This window comes from Sparus aurata, chromosome 14 (genome assembly GCF_900880675.1).
Source record: "Sparus aurata chromosome 14, fSpaAur1.1, whole genome shotgun sequence".
NCBI classification, from domain to species: Eukaryota; Metazoa; Chordata; class Actinopteri; order Spariformes; family Sparidae; genus Sparus; species Sparus aurata.
The window spans coordinates 9454742-9479622 of record NC_044200.1 but is presented as its reverse complement, the minus strand read 5'-3'; the positions used below and the strand labels follow the sequence as shown (position 1 = coordinate 9479622).

Genomic DNA, 24881 nt, shown 5'->3' with positions numbered 1-24881 from the left:
TACTGTGTTCCCCCTCTCCCTATGTCATCACTGTGGCTGAAGTAAGTGGAGAAATCTCTGCAGTAAAAATCCATCATCATGTTCCTGTCATTATTAATATCATCATCGTCGTCGTCATTGTTATTATTCATAATAATAATAATACAGAGGAAAAAATAAACTGAGCAGATATGACCACAAAATGCAAACAAATGCATACAGCATCAATATTGTGATAGTCAGAGCTACTGTACTTGCTTCACACCCACTCTTAGCCTTTCAATCATTTAAGTGTTGGTTCTGCTAAAGGTGCACAGAATATCAGTGAGCATAACTGATTCTAAATGTAGCTCACCTTCTCGGTATAGGTTAGAACAGAGGTGAACAGATACATATTATCTGCAGTGTACTGTATTATGAATCTGCAACCAGGTTCCGAAGATGCATTGTAAAACATAAATCAAACAGAATGTGATAATTTGCCAGACCTTATTGACATACACACACGGTGTGACAGTGTATTTAATGTTTCACCTTATTAGCATCGATTTTTGTAAACCCATACTTATTCTGAATTTGATGCCAGAGCCACTGTTTCAAACAAGTTGGGACAGGGGCAACAAAAGACTGGGAAAGTTGTTGAATGCTCAAACAAACACCTGTTGGGTAAACAAAACAGGTTCATTGGTAATTGTTGATTGTATCATGATCTGGTGTAAAAGGGACTTCCCTGAAAGACAAGCAAGGACGGGGCAAGGTTTGCCACTTTCTGAAATACATAATCCCAAAAAGGATATTACTACACGGGCTTGAGAATGCTTCATAAAGCTGTTGTCAGTAACACAGTTTGTTTGCAAATGTAGCATTTTGGGTTTTTTTTCATGCTGTAAACACAGCCCCTCACCATTTTAGAAATCACACTTTAAATTGCAAATGAGCCACAATCCACAACACAAGTATTTTTTTTACTGTAATTTCTATGATGTTAACTGCGATCAACCAGCCACAACAAAACAAAGAAACAAAACAAAAAAAATAGACAAATTGTTAATATTGAAAACATTTCCAGAGAACATCCAGATATTCATTGAAAGATATTATAATCACAGTGTTTGCAATCCTGCACTGATTGTTTTGTCTGGTTGAGCCCAAGTTTTTTTTTGTTTTAAGAGATTTGGTGTCCTGGATGCTTTCAATGCCCCAGACAAATGGAAAAAAAATCAAATCAAATCAAATATTATCTGTTTATTGAGCTGAAAAACAATTCTTGATTGCTGCCAGGCCAAGTGTCTGTATTTGATGATCTCGGAATGGGATTCAACAATCAACAAGCTGTCTCTCTACAGTCGTTTACTCCACTTTATAATGTTCAAAATGTGCCTAAAGGAAATTGATTTCACTGGACATTATGATTGGTGAGGAGGGATGTCAGCTTCGATTAATTTTGCTTTCGAAAAACCAACCAACCAGTAACTAACTAGTTAATTATTAAGGACAATTACATGAAATTCAATTTAATCTAGCACTCAATTGAATGACCGAGCTCTGGCACATGTCAAGACAGCCTGGCCGGGGGCTGACATGGAGTGACTGTGATCGAGGACTGAGATTGCAGGGTTTCTGTGTGAAGACAGTGAAGATATCAATGCCACCTCTTTCTTTGCCTCTTTCGAGATCTCTTCTGTCTCATCTCCCTAACCTGCTGCTCACATTCCTCAGTTCTCTGCTGTACCTCTCGCTTGATCCTTTTCTCTCCTCATCTCACTCTTCCTCTCTCTATGCTCAGCCTCTTCAGGGACATTGTCCACGGGCTGTATGGCTGCCTCAGCACAGAACTGACACAGAATTGTCTGGTTTATCCTGGAGAGTAGCTCCAGGGATCTCAAATGGTTTTTGCCTACTCGTTTTTTTTTTTTTTGTTTTTTTTTTCCTCTCCATGTAGTGATAATGCCTGTGCTTTTTAAGCCTGCAGCTTTCTCGTGGGGAGTCTCACAGTGGGATGGGAAATACAGAAGGTGTGATTTCAAGGCCTTGTTCTGCTCACACACACATAACACAAGAGACCTTCTCCATGTTTGGCAGATTGTCGGTCGAGCAGGCTGGTGCTTGCACTTTTTGATCAGCCATGTCCAATAATCAACAGAAAAGGGTTTTAACACAATTGACACTGATCATTTCTTTTAGAAATGTGTCGCTGTAAAACCATCCAGACAAATAGAACATGACTACTGATTCAAAAAGAAGCACATTATGCTATAATGTTGTGCGGTCAAATCATCAACAGTTTCATCGAGAAAACACATGTAAAATGAGCAAGCAGGGGTTATGATTAATCCTCTATTGATGGGAGAAAATGCTAGCAATAGAACAGATAATGTGGTTGTACTCTACTTGCCAGACCTCATATTACCTGAGCTGCCTGTTCCACTTTCACTTGCGTCTTCCTCCACTGAAACCATACACTCTCCTCCCTACCCAACCTGATTTCCTGTAAACCTGTGATTTCCTGACTTGTAAAATGGTGAATTTCCACCACACAACAAGTACTGTAAATCTGTACCACTGCACTGATTTAAGCATCAGGCTTCCTGTGAAAAGGTACGATCCACACCTCTTCATAAAGTTAGCTGGTAGATTTAAACCCACTTTTTTCATGTGCTCCTGAACAACTACTACATCAAAACCATAAAAAAAAAATTAAGAATATGACTGCCGGCCTGACTGGTGTCTGTATTTCAATGGAGAGATTACTGTTCAGAATCATAATCCAAAGCTATTACAGTGGTGAACTGTTTTAGTATTTGTCTGCCATTATGGAATTGATCTTTAGCCCCAACTATGAAACTGAGAGAGATAAAGAGACTTGACTCTAAATCCTGAAGATATGATTACAGGCTCAAGTTCTCACGACCTTGTGAGAATTCAGCATGGAGTGGCATGCTGGAGAGCTTTAAGCACTGATATTACAACCATCTGATGGTGTGGCTTCAAGGGGCCTTTTATTTGAAAAGCAGAAGCATCTAATCACAATGTAGAAATATGCAGATAAAAAAATCTGTCTGTGAAAGTTTAGTCACACAATTTTTGGTAGGAATTTTCATTATATATACAATTATTGCTGTAATATCAAGGAGGCTTTATGCATTTGTTGTGGATTGTAAAATTAGCATTACATTTTGAAGTGAGATTTATGTTTAAAGCAACACTACGTAACAGCCCCACCGCCCCCTATTTCACTTAATTCCGCACTATGTCATTTCAGTTAGAGGGTAGGATCACAGCGTTGCATACATGTTTACTTCAAGATACAAGTTTTTAACACATAATACTGTTATGATGTAATGGGTCAGCACCTACATTATGTCTGACAAATTGTTGCAGACCTGGGATTTGTATTTACAACAATGGTGTTGCACTCAGAAACGGGGGGAAATATTATTTCTACATAATACTGCTTTAACATAGGGTTTTCTGATTCTACACATACACAACAACTTTTATATATGATTATTATTTCAATAAAATATTGCTTGCATTACTTGGTGCATTGTCTTGGTTGGCACCGCATCATCTTACCTGTCTAAATGTGCTTTAGATTAATGACATGATGACACTAAGTATGACAAACGCAGTGAAGAAAGCCACCTGACCCAGCAGGAAAAGTGGGAAGAGGCCGCTTAGGTCGTATGCAGTCGTCTGTGCAATGACTGAACACCATCTGCTTAATGACATTTTACCTATTTAATATGGATGACACAGGCTAGTTTGTCAAAAAGTCTCAGTGCATGTGTGCTGCAGTCAAAGGGCACACTCTGTCCTTCTTTAACAGATGAGGTAATGAAGGTGAGGTTTAGACCCAGGTCATGTGATCTGATCCTGGAGAGTGGAGAAATATCATTGCGGTCTGGGTGGGCTGCAGTGTGCCAGCAGGGATCTATGAAGGGCAACAAGCAGGAATGATGAGATTTCTACCTAGCAGATATTAAATAGTTCTGTGGGAGAAAGTGCATGCTTCACGTATAAGTATATATATGTTTCTGAGGGGGGGTGTGTCTGTGTGTGTGTGTGTGTGTGTGTGTGTGTGTGTGTGTGGTGTGCATGTCCCCCAGCAGGAATAAGATCTAGCATGGTCTATTTTGGGGCTTTGGCGTGTGACTCATCAGTGCCGTGATGTGGGCGATGCCTTCCCAGTGGGCTTGTGCTCACACAGGCAAACACCATTGCACATACAGACATGCAAACACCAGCTCACAGACTGACTTGTGCACACAGGAGGGCGCAGGTGCATACTTAGAAATACAGACACATGTTGGACTCACTAACAAGGGACCATGTTGAGCAGATCATTTAAGAGACATTTGCTCCAGAATTGATAAAAAAACAGCCACAATTGAATATTGCTATACTCTTGAGGCCTGTTATGATCTAATGATGTATATTGTCTCTGAGTACCACTCATTCACCACCAGGCCTTGTGCAGCTTTCAATGGGATGTCATATCAGCTCTCTATTTGAGTAGAGACAAAAAGAGAAAAATGAAACAAGGACAGAGATCCCTGGGGCCTACATTCAGGAAATGATACAATCAAGTGACTAATCCTGTCTTTATAAGCTGGGTATCTTTCTATCAATGCATGAGCATGATGGTGACGGCAATACTGCTGTTTTAGTCAGCGACGAGGAATGGCAGAGAGCTGCAGATTTCATGAAATATGAACACAATCTAGCGTGGGAGGAAGAAACATCAGAAAACATGATCTGGTGAGTTATCTTCTTCCTGTCATCTCCTCTGCTCTAGACATCTCAGAGTCTAATAATCAGAGGCTAAATTCCTGTCTTCCAGCCACCTTTATCACATTAATCTTTTCTCTTCTTCCCTCTTTCATTCCTTCCTGCTGTCAAATATCTGTTCATCTCACCACTGCTTTCACCATTACGGCTCTTGCCTGCTGCCGATTGCCATCTCGATTCTATGCCCTCCATCTGAGATTATTTATCTCTGCCATTTCCGCCATTTTTCTTGTCATGACAACCCCGTCCTCCATCACTCTACCTTTCTCTACAGAGTATAACTGAAACAAGTGGGATTAAATAAAACAACATAGTGTCATTTTCAGTGCACATCAGAAAGGCGCAACAGCAGCTAGCAACTGCACATCTCCCGCCTTCTGTTTTATGTGTTACACTGAGGTCAGAGCATCTTTTTCAGACAGAATAATTCATGAGTACATTGAAAAAACGTTGCCATGTGTCCTAGCAAGTCGAGGCTGAATGTGTATATAAGGCACAAACAAGATAACTGTTTATTAAGTATTATAGAGATGATACATACAGAGACAGAGGGATATTAAGAGGGAACAGAAGATAAGGAAGAATGACATAATCCAGGCAAAGTAAAAGAAAAAATGGAACAAAAAGCAAAAGAAAAAAGTGAAAAAAATCACTTTCTGGTTCCTCTGTGAAATGGGATCAACTGAAAATGTGGCCATAAATTAGAAAAAAATCCGCCCCAAACACACAGATACACACATATCTATTTACTATGTATGCATGGTGAGCACTCACAGGGTCTCTCAGGAGGTCCTCTGTGCCTCTAGGCTTCAGCTGCATGTCGTCGCTACATTCGTTGTCGGAGGCGGGTGGCGACTCGGCCAGATCTGGAAAGTCGTCTCTCGTCCTGGGGCCTCGGAAGCGGATCTTGTCCAGGCGCTTTAGCATGGTCAACACCGCGCACCTGGGCTTTACCTTAACATGGCGGACGGCAACCCTGTGGGAACACAGAAAACAGAGATTATTGTTTGTATGGCTGTTTGGAAAATAACTTCTTTTAAATAAGTTTTTACTTCCCTCTGAACGTATTGAAACCTGATAAACAGAAAATTATTTGATGTTCCTTCCCTTTGCCAAATTGGACTTTCACATTTGGTGAAGGTGACAAAATCCAGATATAGAGCATTGTACTGCACTGTGTGTTGTAGCAAGATGATAAAAGTTTTTGAGCAATTGGGCCCAGGTCTCCAGGACCCATAACTTTGGATTAAGATTGCCGACAAAACAAACATACAATCTCCCTCGTTTTAAGCCCCAAGATACTTTTGTGGGTATTAAATTCAAACAGGACTGTGTTAGTCTTTCAGTATTTCACCTCTGGAGAGATGGCCCTTGCATAAAACTGGTTTGTCTCTGCAGTAGACAGACACAAAATGTTATTATTATTATTATTATTATTATTATTATTATTATTATTATTATTATTATTATTATTAGTTTTTAAATTGGTGCTACATAACCAAAAGAAAAGGAGAAAAAAAAATGGCAGTGGTATTCCCGTTTGTTCAAAAGGTTGCAAACCTGCAACAACCAGAATGCACTGCGCCGAGCTGAACCAATAACGGGAAACGGTAAGACAGGCAGCTAGTAACAAACAATATGATATTCCAGCTAAACAGAACATTACAATTTGCTTATCAGCAGTAAACACAAAACTGTTGCCGATGGGAACGTCATTAGTTTTGCAGGTATTGCTGTCATTAGCACAAAATCAATAATGATGGTATCACCCTAGTCACTACTGGTGCTAAAAGTTTGTGCTATCTTGTTTTGAAATTTTATCTTGAAGCTTGTACTGTAAGCACTGCAAACTCCCTTTTCACCCCAATCCTAAACTGCCAAAAATCCTTACCACTATTCATTCACATTTCTGCCCATAGCAATACCAACTTCCAACTCTGACAAGGTTAGCACTTAATAAAGGTTAGTGCTTTGCTCTTCCTCTCAGCCTACACAGGAAGATGAAACCAGTAACCCTGTTACGAGCCTGACAAACAGTTGACAGCAGCAGATCTGCTGACCCCATTTGCCGATGTAATTTCCATAGTGGGAACAGTGGCAGTGGTTGTAAGGGGTTGTGAAAGGCTTAATGGTCATGTTTGGTATCAGGGGCCGAGATATAATGATGACAGATAGACAAGGGGGCTGGATGTGTCATCATACACAGAGTAACAGGAGTCAGGCTACTGCAGCATTTCCTCTGCATTCAGCAGCAGCAGCAGTCTGCTGCTGCAGTAAAAACTAATCCCACTGATAGAAACAAATACAGACAGGATAAATGACCTCATTAATGCTCACCAAAAGTGAGCCAATATGAGACAACTACAGGATAAATGTGCAATAGATCATGATAAGCATCGCACCGGGAGACACAACAGGTGCTTAACGGGTACTGGCAATGCATCTGTAGGCAGACACTGGTGATAGTCTCCTCGCTGATATTTGTCCACAAATGTCCCCGACCTATTAAAATCTGACTGCATTCATAGTGCTGACATTTTAGCCACCAACTCCATTAGTCCTTTCTTAGAATGAGAAATGCCATCTGAATGAAAAAGTAAGAATCACTAGTCTATGGGGATTCCTAGGGAATTCTAGTCCAGAGTACTACTGTCCGAGGTGGCTCTGAATCGACCGAATGCTGTGTCAAAAAAATAGTCACAATAATCCGTCACCCTGTCCGTCAGCTGAGCACAGAGCCACAGACTGTGTAGTAAACGTGGCTGTGTTTTTTTTTGTACTTCTTTGGGCAGTGATTAAGTGTGGTTCTTACTGATGTAATCCTCAGAGACCACTTAATCTGCTTGACTCGAAGACTAGCTGTCACAATGCAAGTATGGTTATCTGACTGATGAGCTGTCTGTCTTTTTTTTTTTCATCACTGAATGCTATGCCATCTGAACTCGTAAAGTTCAACAGATCTTTATTTTTTGTTCTGACATCTATCATTTACATTCTCAAATAATTCTCTTGAAAGAATTTAGGTAACAGTTTGACTTTATCCTGACCTTTGGTAGGTTAAGAATAGGCACGTTCAAATCATATTCGCCGACAACAAATAATTGAAGGTTTGTAACAAAGTTGCCCTGAGTAAACCCTCTTCCCAAACAAATCAATAAAGGATCCCTGAAATAGGAAATTATTGCCTCTGTGAATAACATTATTTTTTCCACTGTGGAAATTAGACTGAGCCACTAACAACACAATGGGGAAAGTCAAACACGCTCAGTAAGATCTGAGAAAGCGCCGATCTAACTGATAATGTTTGTACTTCAGGTGCATCTTGAATGCAGCTGGGTGTTACAATAGGACAATGACCCTAGAGAAAGATCCAAAGAAGTTTTTGGATAACTTGATCAAGCTAAAATGAACCCTTTCATATTGAATCCTATTGAAAATGTGTTGAAAGCCCTGAAAAGTCCATGCAAGAAAACCAATTTGGTTGAACTCCACCATTTCTGCCAAGAAGCGTGGTTAAAGATCTAACCAGACGTCTTCAGGATACTTAATAATGTAATAATAATAATGCTAATGTGTACCAACTCATTGAGGTAAAGTAATATGCAATCAAATAGTGTTCTATGTACATTGTCTTCCTCATTACTGTCATTATATAAAATGCATGTCTAATCAGTGTATGTAAACCCTCGGATGAGACTGTATTTTGATGTTAAATATGCTTCACTTTTCTCTATACCCTAAAACATTATGGCTTAGATCCTGGTTGTTACATGATACATTAACTAGGAGAACATCGATGAATGCAGACACAAAACAACATTGTTTAAAAAGGAGAAACAAACACAAGTGCAAATATTTCACATTCTGTTCGGCCATGTGGGAGCACATGAATACTGAAATAAAAACAAATACTGCTGGTAGTGGTAGCAGTTCGCCCTTGTTAATAGCTGGACAGTATTCACACTTCATCTGTGCAAATACTAAACTTGATTTATCCAACAGAGCTGAGCAACCAACAGATTATCCAACTACGCCGTAATCATCACAAACTGACGTCGCTTATGATGACGATCGAAAAGTGAAAGACGCTTCGCTTTATCTAAAAATGTTAACTCGATTGCCCTTTCTCGCATCTCTCGTTACGTCTTTAGGAGAAGGGAATAAAACTGAGATGTACCCACAGATAAACATGAAAGCAGCCAAAGGTTTTTGTGCATGAACTTTAAACAAACACCTAATTTCTTCGTGTAGGCAACCCACCCACATATGTATCTATAAGTGGTGCACACAGAGGTGACTGGTGGGTTTATCTTTCCTCGCTGAGGGGTGAGTGGAAACATGGTGATTGGCAACTTAATAAACACTTCCCTCCGCTTGTCGAGACAGCTGTCTCAATGAAACCCGTTCTCACAATAACCACCTGATTCCAGTATATACAGCCAGTATATCACGCCACAGCTCAGTGAGCATCTGTTCATCTCAACCTACCTATGGTTAACTACTATAAAATACAGCCAAAACAATAAAAAAAAGAAAAGAAAAGAAAAAAGAGCCTTCATTTGTAAAAACTAAGCTTGTATTAGAGAGCCCATTAGCTGTTCCCATGATATTTCTTGGCTCCTTTTTACTGCACTGTCCATCAGACTCCCTCTCCTTTCTTTATTTCCCTTTTTTGAAAATTGCTTCCTCCAGTCCAGAGGCAGTTTCTACAACAACACCATCTTAAACAGGAGGATGAAAAGATGAAAAGAGGACAGGAGGAGGAGGAGGAGGAGGAGGAGGAGTACGGGGCCTTAGCTCAAGGTCTGATCACTATGTGAATGTTACCAGGAACACACACAAACAGGCCTCGTGATACGTTTGCTTAGTTATGTACAAACACCACATCCACCTTTTCCTAATCTGAAGTCATGACTAACGGGAGAGGATGCGGTCCTCAAACATAATAGAGGGGCAAAGATATTCACATGCACATGAAACAAATTGACACACACAGGTGGATAGTGTTTGTTTTTTGCTGCATACATTAGGTAAGGGTGAGTAGCTTTACAAGCCCTGTGTGTATTGGCTATACAAGTCTAATACATGGTGTGTTTGTGTGTGAGTGTATGCTCAGGCTTGTCAGGGTAATCTTCTGCTAATGACCCGTAGTAGCTGGAGGTTACTCTTGGTCAAACTCACTCTAAGAGCCAATCACAGTCATTCATGGCTGACAGGCAGTCTAATGCCCTTTACCCTACATCAGCATCTCTCACTTTTTCAACAGCATAAATTAATGTGAAGGAATCATCAAACCCTGTTAATGGGGTTTCTTTTTAACTGAAATGACCAGGCAGTCAGGTGGCCTTACTATCACCCATGGCTATCTACATCCATAGGAGGATACAGGCACAGTATACACATGTGAGACGCGAGTAGCTCTTCCTACAATTACCCCCTATATAGCCGTTGCCTATCAACCATGCGTGAAAGGGAAGGGGGGCAGTGGAAATAACCACATACTGTTGAGTACAACACAGCCAGAGCACTCACACAAGTAGGCCACTTTGTGTGTTTTCTGGGACATTAGGCAGTTGGGTTTTGTTTCTGAAAAAACAGAAAGTTTGACGATAAGCGCTCATTAGCTGGAAATACCACAGTGTAGTGTTTCCGCTTTGGTGACTGATCCAAACCTCGTTTCCTGTCTACAGGTGCTCAAACTCAAATGCGTGCATAAAATCCATCCTGTCATCATCATCCACAGTGCTTGTAGAGACAAGGTTCAGTGCAGCAAGAGACCCACCTGTAGAGCTAATCTCAATTTGTCCAGGGTTTTATAAGACACTGGAAGAGAGATGACCTTTAAAAACCTCATCTGCCAGCACTGACTTAAATGTTCCAATGAGTAGCTGCAGCTTTTGTTCAGCTCACTTTCCTGCATTCATGAAGAGACCTACAACAGATGCTCTGGAGAAAGCTACTGCCTTGCTGAATAGCTTTCTGTAATGAAACAAACTGTTGCAGGGGCCATTCTAACTACCCATTTCAAACTAGAAAAAAAACCCACCAACATCCACTAACATCTGGCCTTTGTCATTATGGAAAAGAGTACTATTAGCATTCATTCCAAGGTGAAATGACACTGCAGAAGTCCTAGATACTCCGCTCCAGCTCTGACAGACAGTGAAGGAAACATGACATCCAGGTAGATATGCAAGTTTTCACCCCTCTTCAGGCAGGACGCTATGACTCTTGTTGACAATCTCTCTCTTTTTGTTTTCTTACCATGAGTTGACACACCGTAGCTGTACCCACATAGGCCCTTATGCTGTTGTGCTGTACACATAGTGCACATTCCTTGTTATATTTAACTAGGGCTGGCTGATATGGCCTGAAAATCATATAACAGTATTTTAAGGCAATCTCTTGATACACAATACATATAGTATGTTAGTATTCTTAAATCTCCTCAAAAACACTTTATTAATGCTAGGACTGAGAGACAGAATCAGAAATTACAATATTTTTTAACTAAATTTCATCTCTGCTGTGACAATATTGTAGGGATGACGATTTGGTTCTTTCACAAGAAGAAGAGATTTTTTATGAATCTTCATCAGTAATGTGGATATAGTAATTAAGTGGGTAAAGACAAGAATTGGAACAAGTACAACAGTCTGGTAAGTTCAGAAGAAGACATCACTTTACTGTAATGCAGCCTTTAGAACCAGGAACACACTTTATAATACAATATCTGAAAAATAAGACGCTGTATGTACTCATAGCTTGATAACGCTAATATCTCTAAATTGCCCAGCCCTATACTTATCTTTTAATAAGAATCTGTCTACAGTCTCATTGTTGTGTCAATTTTTCAGATATTTTTTTATAGAAATGTATTGTGACAACACTGGTAAGAAGGTTATTAGAGGAATAAACAATAATGCTTTAATAGAAGCAAATACTGAATATCCACATCCTCATTAAGTTGAACCACAGCCCTAATCAGGATAAACATTGTTATTGTAAATGTTTTCATCAAGCCTCCCATTTTCATTTGTAGTCATCCCTGGGGACAGAGCGGGAGGAAGGAAGGAGAGTGGAGATATGATGACTTTAGACATTAGACACATTCTATGTAGTAAGTTTGAAGTTGGAGGCTAAACAACAGGGTCACAGCAGAGTCCTGGTCAACAAATTTGGGGGGAAGAATAAGGATGAAATGCTAGGTAGAGGAAAATATTCAAGCTTTTATCCAGCCAACTAATGCAACCCTCCTGGCGATGAGTAGTTGGCTGAACAAAAATAAAAGTCAGTTATTATGGCATATGTTTTTCAAAGCCAAACATCGGGTCCTTGACATTTTGAATGATACAAGTCAGCTTGTATTTACGACATGATACGTCATGTGCATGATGGCATTTATGTTGTTATAAACACCACTAATATGCAAATAAAGGCAAATAAATATATAATAATAAAATAAAAACGGTCCCTCTTCTCTTGTTACCCATATTTTACCCTTGTTCTGAGGCATAAACAACAAAAGGTAACCAATTTCCAAGGGCTCTTTTTAAAAATGTCAAATACATCACAAATCTTCGACTTGCGATCATCTTTTGGCGATAATAACAATGGCCGGCATTAAAGCATGCCTCCGCGGTGCACTCGAGGCTGGATTGAGATGAGTTAGATAATAACAAACATGAGTGTTTTTTGAGAGGGATAATGTTATATCAGTGGCCTCCTGCTTTAGGGCACAGTGAGACCACAGTTGGTGAGGTGACATTTACTCACACGCTGGGAAGAAAATTAGCCATGAGCTACAGGAGATGGTATGAAAATAGTTTGTTGCTGTTAGCCTCCAACCCCTGCCCTTGCCCTCGCTGCCTTCGACGCAGCATCCCTCCTACTCTGGTGCTATTATTTCACCACGCAGTTATATAAACCATGATACAAAACAATCAATACTGTCCTGAACAACTGGTCAATCGGCCCCCTCCCACTCAAATTGGATGGACAAAGTTGGGTCGGGTCAACGAGGAGCCAAAATTGAACCTTGTGGGCGAGGAACCAGGCGGGATAACTTCAGGGCGGGAAACAAATGACCGTCTCCGCTTACCCACTGATATGAATGGGAAATTAATCTTGGTTTGACAGCTCCCTTTAGAACTGACACCACACCAGCTCTTCTCAAAATCGCTGTGCACCATCAAGTACAGTAGGTGAGCAGCTTTCACAAAACTAAAAGTCTGTAGTTTTGGAGAAGAAATTCATATTAAATTTAATAATTATAGAAGTGATGAGATAAAAATATAAACACAGAATTATTTATCTTTCCCATAACTTAATAAACAAGCTGTTCAAAGGGGAAAACACGATCGACAGCACACTGTTTGAAGCTGGAAAGGTGGCAGGGTCCACCACATATTCAGTCTGAAACTTGTGTTGTCATTTAAGGTCAGTCTGTCTTACTCAGTCGGCAAAACTAAGAGTTTGTTTGTATAGACAGCGATGTGTACATCTTGTGATTAAAATGTCTTCCTCAAAACTACACAGTGCACCTTTAAAACAAGGTCTTGCTGTCATGCTTGTTACGGATTTCAGTTTCAGTTTCAAGAGCTTGCCAGTCCATTTTCAAAATGCACGAACATGAATGGATAAAGCCCCTGAGTCAATGGCTGCCCAAAATTCATTTAAAAACACATGAACACAAAGTAGCTATGGTGTACCAGCACACGGTGTTATGTAATTAGGTGTGACTGAGGGTTAAACACACAGAAATAAAAAAAGAAAACGAAACTGTCCATTAATAAGCAGCAATGGACGTGATCTTTAAGACAAACTGTACTGACAGCAGGCGACCGTTAAGACTTTCCATGTTCACGACTCCATTGACAGACAGCCGTTTGACGTTAGCTGAGCCCAACTGCACTGTTGAATACAAATGTGTCCTTTACATTACATAAAAAACGTGTCAAGGACTTAATTAAAAGCTGGAGTTTGACGTTAGGCCTCGAGTTAACGGTTTTCAATAAAACCCCCTAAATGGTCGGACATGTTTGTTTTTTTGGTATTTTTTTTAATCTGTTACATTAGAAGACGCAACGTGGGAAAAACCAAATAATTCGCATTTCGGGTGACAGCGTACGCAGACAGTGTCACAGGCGGTTGGCGTACAACAATACCCTGTATTTCTTTTTAACAAAAGGAGCGTATAATAGTGGGTAAAAAAAAAAAAACAAGTGTTCTCACCCAGCACGTAAATCGTAGCAAAGTTTCATGAACACTGAGATTTGCCTTTGATCCGCTGTATCCGTCTGTACACCTGCTGCTCAGGACGTCCAAATTAGCACCAGTCTCACGGCGAAAACCGCTCACTCGGTCCATCCATCCCGACGGTATCCGCTTGTTTCAGTGCGCCGAGCAGCGAAATGTCGTCTCCCGCTGAGTGCTGGGCGGTTAGACAGGCAAGACACCGAGAGACAGCGAGAGAATGAGAAGGGGGGGGGGGAGAAAAAATACCAGTTGCGTCCCTCCTGTTTTAAGGGAGAGCTGCCCTGACCAGCGCCGTTGTTGGCCCGCGGAGTTCGCAGATACTAGCTTGTCCTCCTCGTCGCGTCTCTTGTTGATTTCGCAGAGGGGAGCGGGGGAGCGGGGAGCGCGCGGCGGCCGAGGAGGTTTCGTCAGTGTTCGGCGCTGCTTTCTTAAAGGGGCCGCCGGCGGTGAGCGGTGCTCCGGAGACAGGACGTCACGAGCGGAAAACACCTCTCTCCCTCACACCGCCCTGTGGCAGCCACTGACATGTAGCGATCAACTCTAGGACAGGTGGGCCAATAATGGACCATCTGAACGTCATTAAACGTGACTGTAAATAAAACCCATGTGGAATATTACTGTAGTGTTATTATTTACATATTGTGGTTCAATAGCTATATCTCCTCTATTCAACTCAACTCATGTTAAATTGCTTAAAACCTTGTGTGAAAATGCCTCACTATTATCATTTGTTATTAGTTTTAAATGCAGATTCTACCTTGTGTGAAAATGCCTCACTATTATCATTTGTTATTAGTTTTAAATGCAGATTCTTTTGTTTTTCCTGACAGGGTAGTAGTGATCAGTGACCCCCCACACACACATATTGTGCTCCCACCCTTTAAAAATGGTTCTAAAAAGTATTTATTTGGATTTGGACCATCTAATATGCTGGGGGGGGCGGGGGGGTTGGAGTTTAGCGGCCCTGGTTCCTAGTTTGACATACAATCTCCTGCTAGGTTAATTTTTTATGGAACAGTTACGTAGTTTAGGAGTTCCATTTGAGATTTCAACACACATAATGAAATCACACAACATTAAATCAACTTTGTAACATCCTTTTTGTTCTTAATTAGTATCAAATTAGATTGGTCTTTCCAGGAAGCACACATAAAAATGTATGCGGCTATCACGGATGTTCACAATCAAAGTTTTGTTTCAAAGCCAACTCTGCCCTTTGAGGGATACAGTTTCAAACATAGCTATACAAAATCCTATTTGAAAGTAAGCCTGAGTAAGTAGTAGTTTTTCACTACCTACTATAACCTCATAACATAGGATCTAAACATAGATAGCGATTTACGTTAACCTTGTTTAAACAAGTAGATGAAATGTATTTGAGTTTAAAGGTGGGTTCCTCTGTCGTATCTCCTCAGACCCCCAAAACATGACACATTCAAGCACTGACCTTTGCATCTTCCTTTTGTCTGTCCGTGGGCGTCTTCTTCAGGAAACGGAATCCAAGTCAGTCGTCTTCACTTATGTTCGGCTTGTGCCCCTATTTCAGCAATCATGTGATGAAGCGGTCTAAAGCTAACAGATTCTTCTCATGCTGTTCTCGCCGCTGCTCTTACACTGCGAATGTAATCAAATGGACAACGAGGGAGAGGTGAAATGGATAGAAAAGTGAGAGAGGGAGAAACAGGAGTCAACTGACCCCTGACTCCTGACCCCTGAGATGAGACCATAGATTACAGGGGGAAGTAATCACAAGTACCTTCTCTGTCTGCAGTCAGACTACCAATGAGGTCAGTGAGGATCAGTGTAGTCTTGTCCTCACTCGAGCTTTGGCCTGGTTTGTCCTGTGGCTGCCGTTCTGCCACCACCTCCTCACCGCGGATTTATAGTCTGTGAGCAGCCTACGTGAGGAATCGAACATGTTAGCATGAAAATGGATCAGACTGTTGAGTGTTACCATCATTTTCATTCTTAATTCACCATGCTCGGCTGCTTTTCAAAAACTCAACAGACAAAAAGTCAAATGGTGTCTTACCATCGGCCAAGTGCAGCTTCTGCTGACAAGAAGTCCATGTTTGTGTGGATTAAGCTGCTACTGGGGGTTAAATGGCTGATAACAGAAGGCTCCACCTTCGCATTTGCATAAGCAAATGTCTGGCATACTGACAGGGATGACTTTCCATGTGCAGTCCTGGAGTTCTTTCTACATACCTGTAGAGATCAGAAAAAAAGATATTGAGAGTCTTTTAGAGAATTTCCAGCACAGTGCATTACATTACTGATTAGGTGATATGAAAAGGGCACAGTTAAGAGTGTGACTCAAGCACAACATATAGGCAGTCCTTTGTTACCAGTCATTAGAGTAATTAGCTATGATTTCACATTAATGTAGCTATTAATCCAGCCTGGTAATTAAAGGATTGTCGTGAACCAATTGACTGAATTTATGCTAGCAGGCAGGGTCGTCATTATGTCGTTAAAGCGCCCTTGCACGATTGTAGGCTCACATGAACATCCAGTTTTCTCCACATGTTACCTGGTCATGAAAGCACCTATAATTGATTATTTTGGGTAAAAAAAAAATGTGTTAGTGTCTTTTAATGTAAGAAGAGCTGCTTGTAGAGAATTATCACTCACTAAGCAGCACTGACTGCTGTAGCACCTTTCAGCCAGTTGTCTTGATTTTTACTTTACGCTAGCTGTTCAGCACAAACGACAAACAAAGTTAGCGCCTAGCTCATGAACATTGTGGAACCTTTAGCAGCTAAAGAGCCCTACGGACAAAAACTGGACTCATGATAAAAGATTGTGTTGCTACATATCTACTGGATGTGAACGGGTTTGGCATGTCAAATTAAAAAGGTGCTGAATGTCGCGTTCATAGCTTGTTTCTGCCGCCACCAAGTGGTTAAAATAATCAGTTTTTGCTTGTCTAAGGCATAGTTGGTGAATTCAGAGTCTTGACTTGGGGATTTAGCTTTTTTTTCGGTGATACACTTCTACAGTCATGCGATTTTGGTAAAATATGCCATGCAATGGAGCATAACCCCATGGCGGCCATTTTCCTCAGATGTCACGCTCAGGGTGGGAGGCTCAAATGCTGGGAGAATGTTGTACGGCTGTTTTCCAGATTGTAAATTGTTACCATTACGATGATGGTATAAATCTGGAGGGACATTGGTGCAAATTTCAAGGTAAAACAACATGCCTGTGTCTAAAATCAACTACACATCACTACTCGCTAATTAGAGGGTTCTATTAAGTGGACTGTATACAGTAGTGAGCTCATTGGTCAAATTAAAAAACTGTTTCGTTAGTTAGCACCATTGGGGTCTTCTTCTGCCATATAATGCTTGTTTAGTGGCCATCAGTTGCATACTATTTTTCATGATGCATTGTGGGATACTTGAGTCAACTATGTATATAGGGTGTCACCAGCAAGCATATGTCGTGTTTTGGTGCTGGTTTTGGGGCTGGTCTATGTTGGTTTTTCCAGCAGGGTAGCCATCAGCTAACGTTAGCCTTCAACCACTCCTGAGCTAATATTACAGCACGTTTCAGTTCGAGGCTTACATTAATGTGTCCAAGATGTGCGCTGATATTTTTGGAATCAATTCAAAGCTTTCCTATCACCTAGTGTAACACTATCAAACAATAATACAACTGGGCAACTAGCAATAGCTGTTGTCCAACGTTAGCTAATGGGTTAGAAAATCTGCAGTTTTACCAGAGGAAAATGGCCGACGTGTGAGTATGTTATGTAAGCTTATGATATTTAATTTCATGGACATGTTGTCATGGTGCTGATTTACCTCTGAAGACATTTTCCAGGCCATTCTCAGTGGTGAGCAGCATGACGTTAGCATGATAATCGACATAGATGTTTTCATTGAAATATCTGTTTAAACTGGGTGATTGTTCATAGTAAGCAGAGACAACACTGATACATTTTCCCCAAGTTCAATTGCGATTAAGGATTTCTTTTTCATGGGAGACCTATTTTGTCGTGGCAATATTTTCTTTAATACGGATTAAATGAGGAAACACCCAAACCATTCAACTTGTCCGCTTGCATAGAGCTGATATCTGGCTGTCTTTCTCTCTGTCTCTGTGTTTTAGGTCACTTGTCTCGTACAAGTTGTTTCAGCAGCAGATGCCGTCACACTGGAGACGACTTCATCTGTAAATACTGTAAGCCCAAATGGAAACCACTCAGGGTTTGCGTAGTCATTACAGACTGTGCTGCAAACAAGGAGACTAATGCTTTTAGACACAATTCCCCTTAGTCACGCTTTACACACACACACGTCCAGACACACACACACACACACACCCACACCCGATGGGGTTTCTGGCCTGTGATCCTCTTCAGATGTCTTCTAGCAAAAGGACCGCTGCAGAGATTTCCCAAATCCTCCCTCTGCGCTCATTTAGAAACCCTGTAATAAACCTCTTAATCCCAAACCCGTATTTTCTAGAGGGTTGCACAACCACGTGTGTCTTATGCAACTGGCAGAGCATTCAGAGTCAATTATAGAACAGTTGGGAGGAAGGGGTGGGACGGATGACGCCGCTGCGGAGGGGAAACATTTGGATGAGATGGTTGTTTAAAAAAAACTAACATGTCGACGTTTTGGTTTCCTTTCAACAATAAATCAAGCAGATGTGATTTCCGGTGGATTTTAATAGACATCTTTGTTATAATTACCTGTCTTATTCAGTTAACCTGTGTGACAGAAGTGACTATTTGTTCTGATTTACAGTTCAGATGCTTTTTCTTTACTGAACACACTCTGCAACCTGGATAACTGTGTGTGCAGCATACTGTCAGCGCTGCTTCTTCTTCTCTCAATTAATCCCCACTATAACACTCACCCACGAAATCTGTCTTTAGCCCACACTATGTTTTTTTAAAGCCTTACGTAAACCAAAACCCATGTATAATTGCACTAATAGGAAACAAACTTTGCCAAGGCGGTTATGTTTTCACCCGTGTCCTTTTGTTTGTTGGTCGGGCCCGTCGGTTTGTGAACAGGATTACACACAAATTATTGTACAGATTTCCGGAAATATTGGATGGAGGATGATGAGTGTCGACCTGTTCAACATTTCTCAGTGAATAACACATGGATCTTGATGAAAAAATGTAGGTGTTTATGTGGCTGGTATCTATGAGCGAGCACAATTTCATGCTGATCCTAATAAAAATCTGTATCCAGCGGATTTAGAATATGCTCTCATACAGGGTGGCTTTTTTAAAAAAAAAAAAAGATGCTGCTTGGTAACAAATAGGATTTCGGATTAGGCTTCATTGAATTAAAGGAGACTGCTGAGGCCAGCACTACACTGGCTGTTTGTAGGGGGAAATACCTGCTTGTGCTTCACCGCTTAGGGTTGTGGACAAGAGAACAACAGTGTTAAGTGTACACTCAAATAGAAAGCGACAGCAAACTAGTTCAAGCTCATTTGAAAAACAAAGGAAAAAAAAAACCATAAGGTTTTTCTGGCTTTGGGGGTTTATGGGCTGTAGATGGAATCTAGATACAACCATTTCTGCCAAAGTTGGAGCAATTACGGTTATTTCACATGTGAAAATTCCGTTTTTAGGACTCTTTTTAAGCAGCAGGGCTCAGCTGGAGACAGGTGATGTCACACATTCTCAGACACCAATCAGAGGCGAAGCTGGTGAGCTGACATTTTGAACATTAAAGTCTTTATAAGAAATGCACAAACGGATGTTATTCCTCCAAACTTTTACTCTGTGTATGGCTTATTAAGTCATGAATATTTCGATTTTCACAAGGTTGTAAATAAATGCTCAAGTGTTTATAGGGATTTTAAGCGCTTCAATATAATTATTGATGAGCAGTGAACAAGAGACAATGCAAAGTAAATGCTAAAATCAGCTTTTACAGTAGCACAAGCAGAGAAGAGCCCGTAAGACGATGTTTGTAGGCCTACAGTCAAGCACCAAGCAATATCTATTAGCTAACGTTAGCAATTATCAATGTGTATCATTATTTATGAATAGTGGCGTCATCATCCAAATCCAAAATGTTAGACCTGCATCTGGATTTTTCAATATTAACAGATCACTAGTTTAAATCGCTCACAGCTATGATTTATGTTTTTGAATTCTTCTTTACAAAGATTGGGGTATTTCACAACAACAGTTTGACTTCATCCAGGTGGCTTTTTGCAGGTTAGATTTGGGCAGGTTTAAATAATGATACCGTAGTTCAACAAAAAAAAAACTGCGATTCAACTATAAACACGAAAGAAATTCAGTTTGTCAGAAAGTTCAGTTTCTCAAACCTGTCCCGCGTGAACTATCACCCCGAGCAAATCAATATAGGATCTCTTGCAAAGTGGTTCCTTCCTTGTAAAAGTCACATAGTCTCACTTTAAGGGACTTCTCTCTGCCTCTGAACTGTCTTCACAGACACAGATGTTCAGAGCTTCCCACGTTTTAGGTCGACATGTGACTTTGCACTCATCACCACTAGATGGCACAACTAGATCAGTCGTCTTCTTCCCTCCTGCCTGATCTTGCTCAGCGCTGTAGTTTCTTCAGGATGCCAGCCGTGGCTGTAGTGGGTCTGAATTATTTAGCGTGCCCTGCCGGGATGGAACAGAGATAAAGAGGAGGGCAGAGGGTCACTGATAGGAACTAGCTACCTGTACCAACTCACCTCCTCAGGTTTCAATTCAAAGCTTTTATTCTAATTTAGAATATAGGCCACCTGCCATATGATGCCTGTTTTGTCAGAGTTTTTATTACTGTAACAGAGATATGAAAAAGGGCCCGCACCTACAAACGTATACATACTCACATGTGTCACGATTACAGTTCGACACACCAGACCTCTGGTGATATTTTGATACGCCTCCTTACATCATCTTTGCGCCTTATGTCACATGAACACTGGCTTAAGTTGCCATGACAACTAAGCACCGAATAGGCTTGTGAAACCCGACCCTCCCGTCTAACCTTTCACTCTGCCCGCGCGCAATAATTTACTTGGCAATACCCGCAATGGCGGCAGGCTGTTTTGGGCGATGGACTTGGCACAACTGCCATTTCCAGGCCCTGACATGGCAGCAACCTCTCCAAAAAAAAAAAACCCCATCAATAACATGAGTACACCTATCTTACCTGCACTGAGGCCCGGAGAGAAAAAAACACAAGAGATATATTTCACTTACAATCCCCCCTTCCAGTTTAAGTAACAGGAGCGTTTATGGTCCTGCCTGACCTCAGCAGTCATCTACCTCAACCGAGCTCTTTGATCCTCCAACACTTAAAGTGCATCTCCCCTAATCTTCTGCATATGGCTGAAGACAAATTCCTACAGACGATCGTTAAAGTGATGGGCGAGCGTGTAGCCGGCTTACCTTGGAATGTCAGAGCAAAGAGCCGTGTCTTAAAGTGTCCTGAGCTGTGGAAAAAATGTAAATAATGCCGGGGATATGTTTGGCGCCGGGCTTTGCGGTGAGCTGACAGTTATTAAGAACAACACGGTATCTAAAGCAGCAGGTCTGAGGGGGATTTTTAACTAAAATGATTTGTTAAAATTTGATAAGCAACTTCAGAGCAGTATGGGCGGCTGTGTCTCAGGGGCAGAGTCAGCGTCTTGTTATCGAAAAGTTGCTGGTCTGCACGTCAAGGCACTGGACATCAAACTGCGCCTGATGTGCTGGTCGGCACCTTGCACGTCAGCCACCGCCCGTCAGCGTACAAATGTATGCGTGAATTAATGTAAGGTAGAGTCATGTATGGTAGGCAACTGGACGAGCTAGGACACAGTACGCAGAATCTATTGATCAGAAGCACAAATTAACATGTCAAACAGTCTTGACAGCGGCGACCCGAGGGAGAAGTTTTAAAAACCTCGACAAAAACTCTGTTCTCTCTGGGGGATTAAATCGTTTTTGTTCCCTGGTCGGTCAAGTTGATGATCACTGAAAGAACCCCGGGAGCTAAGTTAAAGATCAACACCAACAGGAAATCAGGGTGAAAGTTATTTAGATATACAAAAACTTTCTCATATTAAGAGTCTTTGTGAAATACTTAACAGGGACGCATTGGACACAGATTTGCCTGGTAGACAAAGCTCGCTTTGAGAGCACAAACTTGTCTCCGTGTGTGTGTGTGTGTGTGTGTGTGTGTGTGTGCGTGCCCAGCAAAGGTTTGGATCAAAGTGAGTGGATTTATTCAGACCGGCTGCCTCTATTGTTCTATGAGGATTAACACAGTCAGTCAGACAGATACAGCCATACACCTCGAACCACCCACACTCTCTGATACACACGTGCGCGCACACACACACACACACACACGCCTCCTGTGTTTTAGGTTCAACTTCACAGTGGAGCACCAAGCCATTAACCTTTCTCTCTCACACACCCACTAATACTGTAGTAATAACCCGCCTCACACTGATAGTCAGCTGGGCTCTGATCAGGCTGCCCTCTCCATACATTACCTTGTATGGACAGCTGCTCCGTGGCCTACACAGCCTTCAGGGTGCACCTCTGTCTGAAATCTGTCATCCTGTCATCTCCATCCTCCTCTCCTTTCTACAGTATTACTATTTCCCTGCTATGGAAATGATACTACTTCAACATGTAAGAAATATAGAGCATTAAAAACCTTAAAAACCTGGTTTGAAGTCATATGTTTTCTGAAAAACCCTGAAAAAGAAGAAAAAATAATATTCTGGCAGCAGGGGGCGCCAGAAATACTGCAAAAATAAACTGGTTAACTTGTTTATTTTTTGGTCTATAAATGTTTAAATAAATATAATGTATACACATAAAAACAATGAATTACTTTTAAATGTGGTAAATCATTTTTATAATACAAATAACCAGACTTAAAATTGTAGAGCCGTACTTTGCTGAACCTGAATAACCCCACTGCATTAGTTATGTGTACATTATTGCGGTATTGCCGCTCAATTTAACATTTTTGATTAAAATAAACTTTGTATAAGTATTTCTTTATGGTAAACCATACTTACTGCTGTAAAATAAAATGTTGAGGTTATTGACAGTTTCATATTTTGTGTGTTTTGTGTGTATTTTGACATGGGACAGGTACATTTACAGCCTGTGGATATTTTATGCATTTACAAAAAACTGTAAATGACCTCACTTATATATCCAACTGGGCCCCGCACACTTCAACCAGGGAAATTAGCTAAAAATGCACTGAAATCTGTCATGTGTATTTCCCCCCCAAAAAAGTTCAAACCTGCCAGAAAATTGTGTATTAATGTTTGACCCCATCGCTCCTGGTGAGCGGCAAAATTTCGTGGTCTTTGAACTACATTTTTTGACTTAAAATGATTGTTATACATTCAATCTCTTTAAGTTGTCCAGACACTCATTCTGGGATCTTGCATCTGACTCCTCTGTGTATATTTGCTGAAATGTTTAGAGACATTGAACTGTGAAATCTCCAGTTATCAATGACCCGACTGCCTGTCGGAGTGAGAGCATACTTCGGAAGAACTTTTTGCAGAAGACTCAGTGGTCTTTGTTGATGTAGAATGGACACAGTGGCATGTTTATGACAAAAAAAAATACACTAACATTCATAATACAGCATCGCTATAACAGCCAGGTATCCTTTTCCATTGAGGGCCTGACCCTTCCATTTCCCACTTACCAACAAGTGATCACTTACATCAATCTTCACTGGATCAGCTCTAATCATTGCTCTCTTGTGCTTACTTTGTATGGGTCGTTATAATAATGACAAGATACATAGGTGTGAGATGTTTGACTTCAAGTTAATTATCTGATAAATGATTACTGCATCCAACAATGTAGACAGCCCAAGAAAAAGATCACGAGTCTCTGAACTGGATCACGGCTGGACTGGGTGGAACTGGGTTGATAGAACCACCACTTGCACATCAGAGGAAAACAGCAGACAGGATTTCCACACTACATACGAGCAGCTGGAACTCCTGGGCGAAGGAGGCTTTGGATCTGTCTTTGCTGGTATCAGAGGAGAAGATCATTTCCCTGTGGCGATCAAACGTATCCACAGGGACAGGGGTCACCTCGCAAGGCGGTGAGCAGACACTCCCTCTTCAGGTGGTGATCATGCTGAAAATGGCCAAAGGATCAGAGGGGAAATCTGCAGCCATTGCACCGCTTGATTTCTACGATTTGGACCGGGAGCTCATCCTGGTTCTGGAACGTCCTGACCCCTGCCAGGACCTCTTGGAATATATCAATCACATTTCCTGCAGGAAGCGGCAGGTGGAGGGGAGCCTTTGAGCTCCAGTTTCTTCTATATATTATATAGTAATTATGTTTACACTTTTCATTTCTTTATTTTTATGTAAATACATGCTTTTTTTTATCCTGCCCTATGTTGAGCCATCTGCAATGACATTTTGTTCCGATTGCACTGTAAGGTGAAATTTGAACGACAAATAAAGAAAGTCTAAGTCTTAAGCCAGCCCCTCCACCTCTGGACTGCCTATTATGTAAGTTGTATACAGGTATACAAGTTCACCGTCCTTCTGACAATATAACGGATGTCATGAAAATAGAAATTATTCACTTAAAATATTCTCTCCAAGTTGAACTATTTTTTGGTACTGAATAACTTAAACAGCAGTTTGTGTGGTCTCTTGAAGTCCATCAGTGAGATGTTTTTTGACGTGCGTCACTCATCCAGTCAAACACTGCACAGTGTGAACCCGCGAGGAAGCTGTGCCACGAGTTTCCGACGGATCAAGAAAAAAAGTTACCTCGTTCTCCTGACGTAACATACATGTTTCTACTGGCCACGCTTCCCTCTGGGCACCGGGCATGTAACAGGCCGCACGAGGTGG

At 41.1% G+C, this 24881-nt stretch overlaps 1 protein-coding gene and 1 long non-coding RNA gene across 3 annotated transcripts in view; both read right to left on the bottom strand.

Moving 5' to 3' along the window:
- The window catches only part of gramd4a (GRAM domain containing 4a), a 48584-nt gene extending 34125 nt beyond the window's left edge, over window positions 1-14459 (bottom strand). Inside the window, exons 1-2 of one of the 2 annotated variants that reach the window (XM_030439840.1) lie at window positions 14005-14459; window positions 5545-5746 (exon numbers count right to left, since the gene is read on the bottom strand). In XM_030439840.1, the coding sequence (XP_030295700.1) occupies window positions 5545-5746; window positions 14005-14033 (231 nt within the window). In that variant the 5' untranslated portion in view covers window positions 14034-14459. The remainder of the gene's footprint in view (window positions 1-5544; window positions 5747-14004) is intronic. The other variant, XM_030439839.1, reaches the window with a different exon arrangement.
- Window positions 14460-15483: 1024 nt separating this feature from the next.
- On the bottom strand, window positions 15484-20943 carry LOC115595967 (uncharacterized). The gene is made up of 5 exons (XR_003986831.1): window positions 20859-20943; window positions 20429-20643; window positions 16061-16236; window positions 15785-15926; window positions 15484-15642 (listed from the first exon to the last, which is right to left on the bottom strand). It is a non-coding gene; the product is annotated as an uncharacterized LOC115595967 (long non-coding RNA).
- Window positions 20944-24881: the final 3938 nt, after the last annotated feature.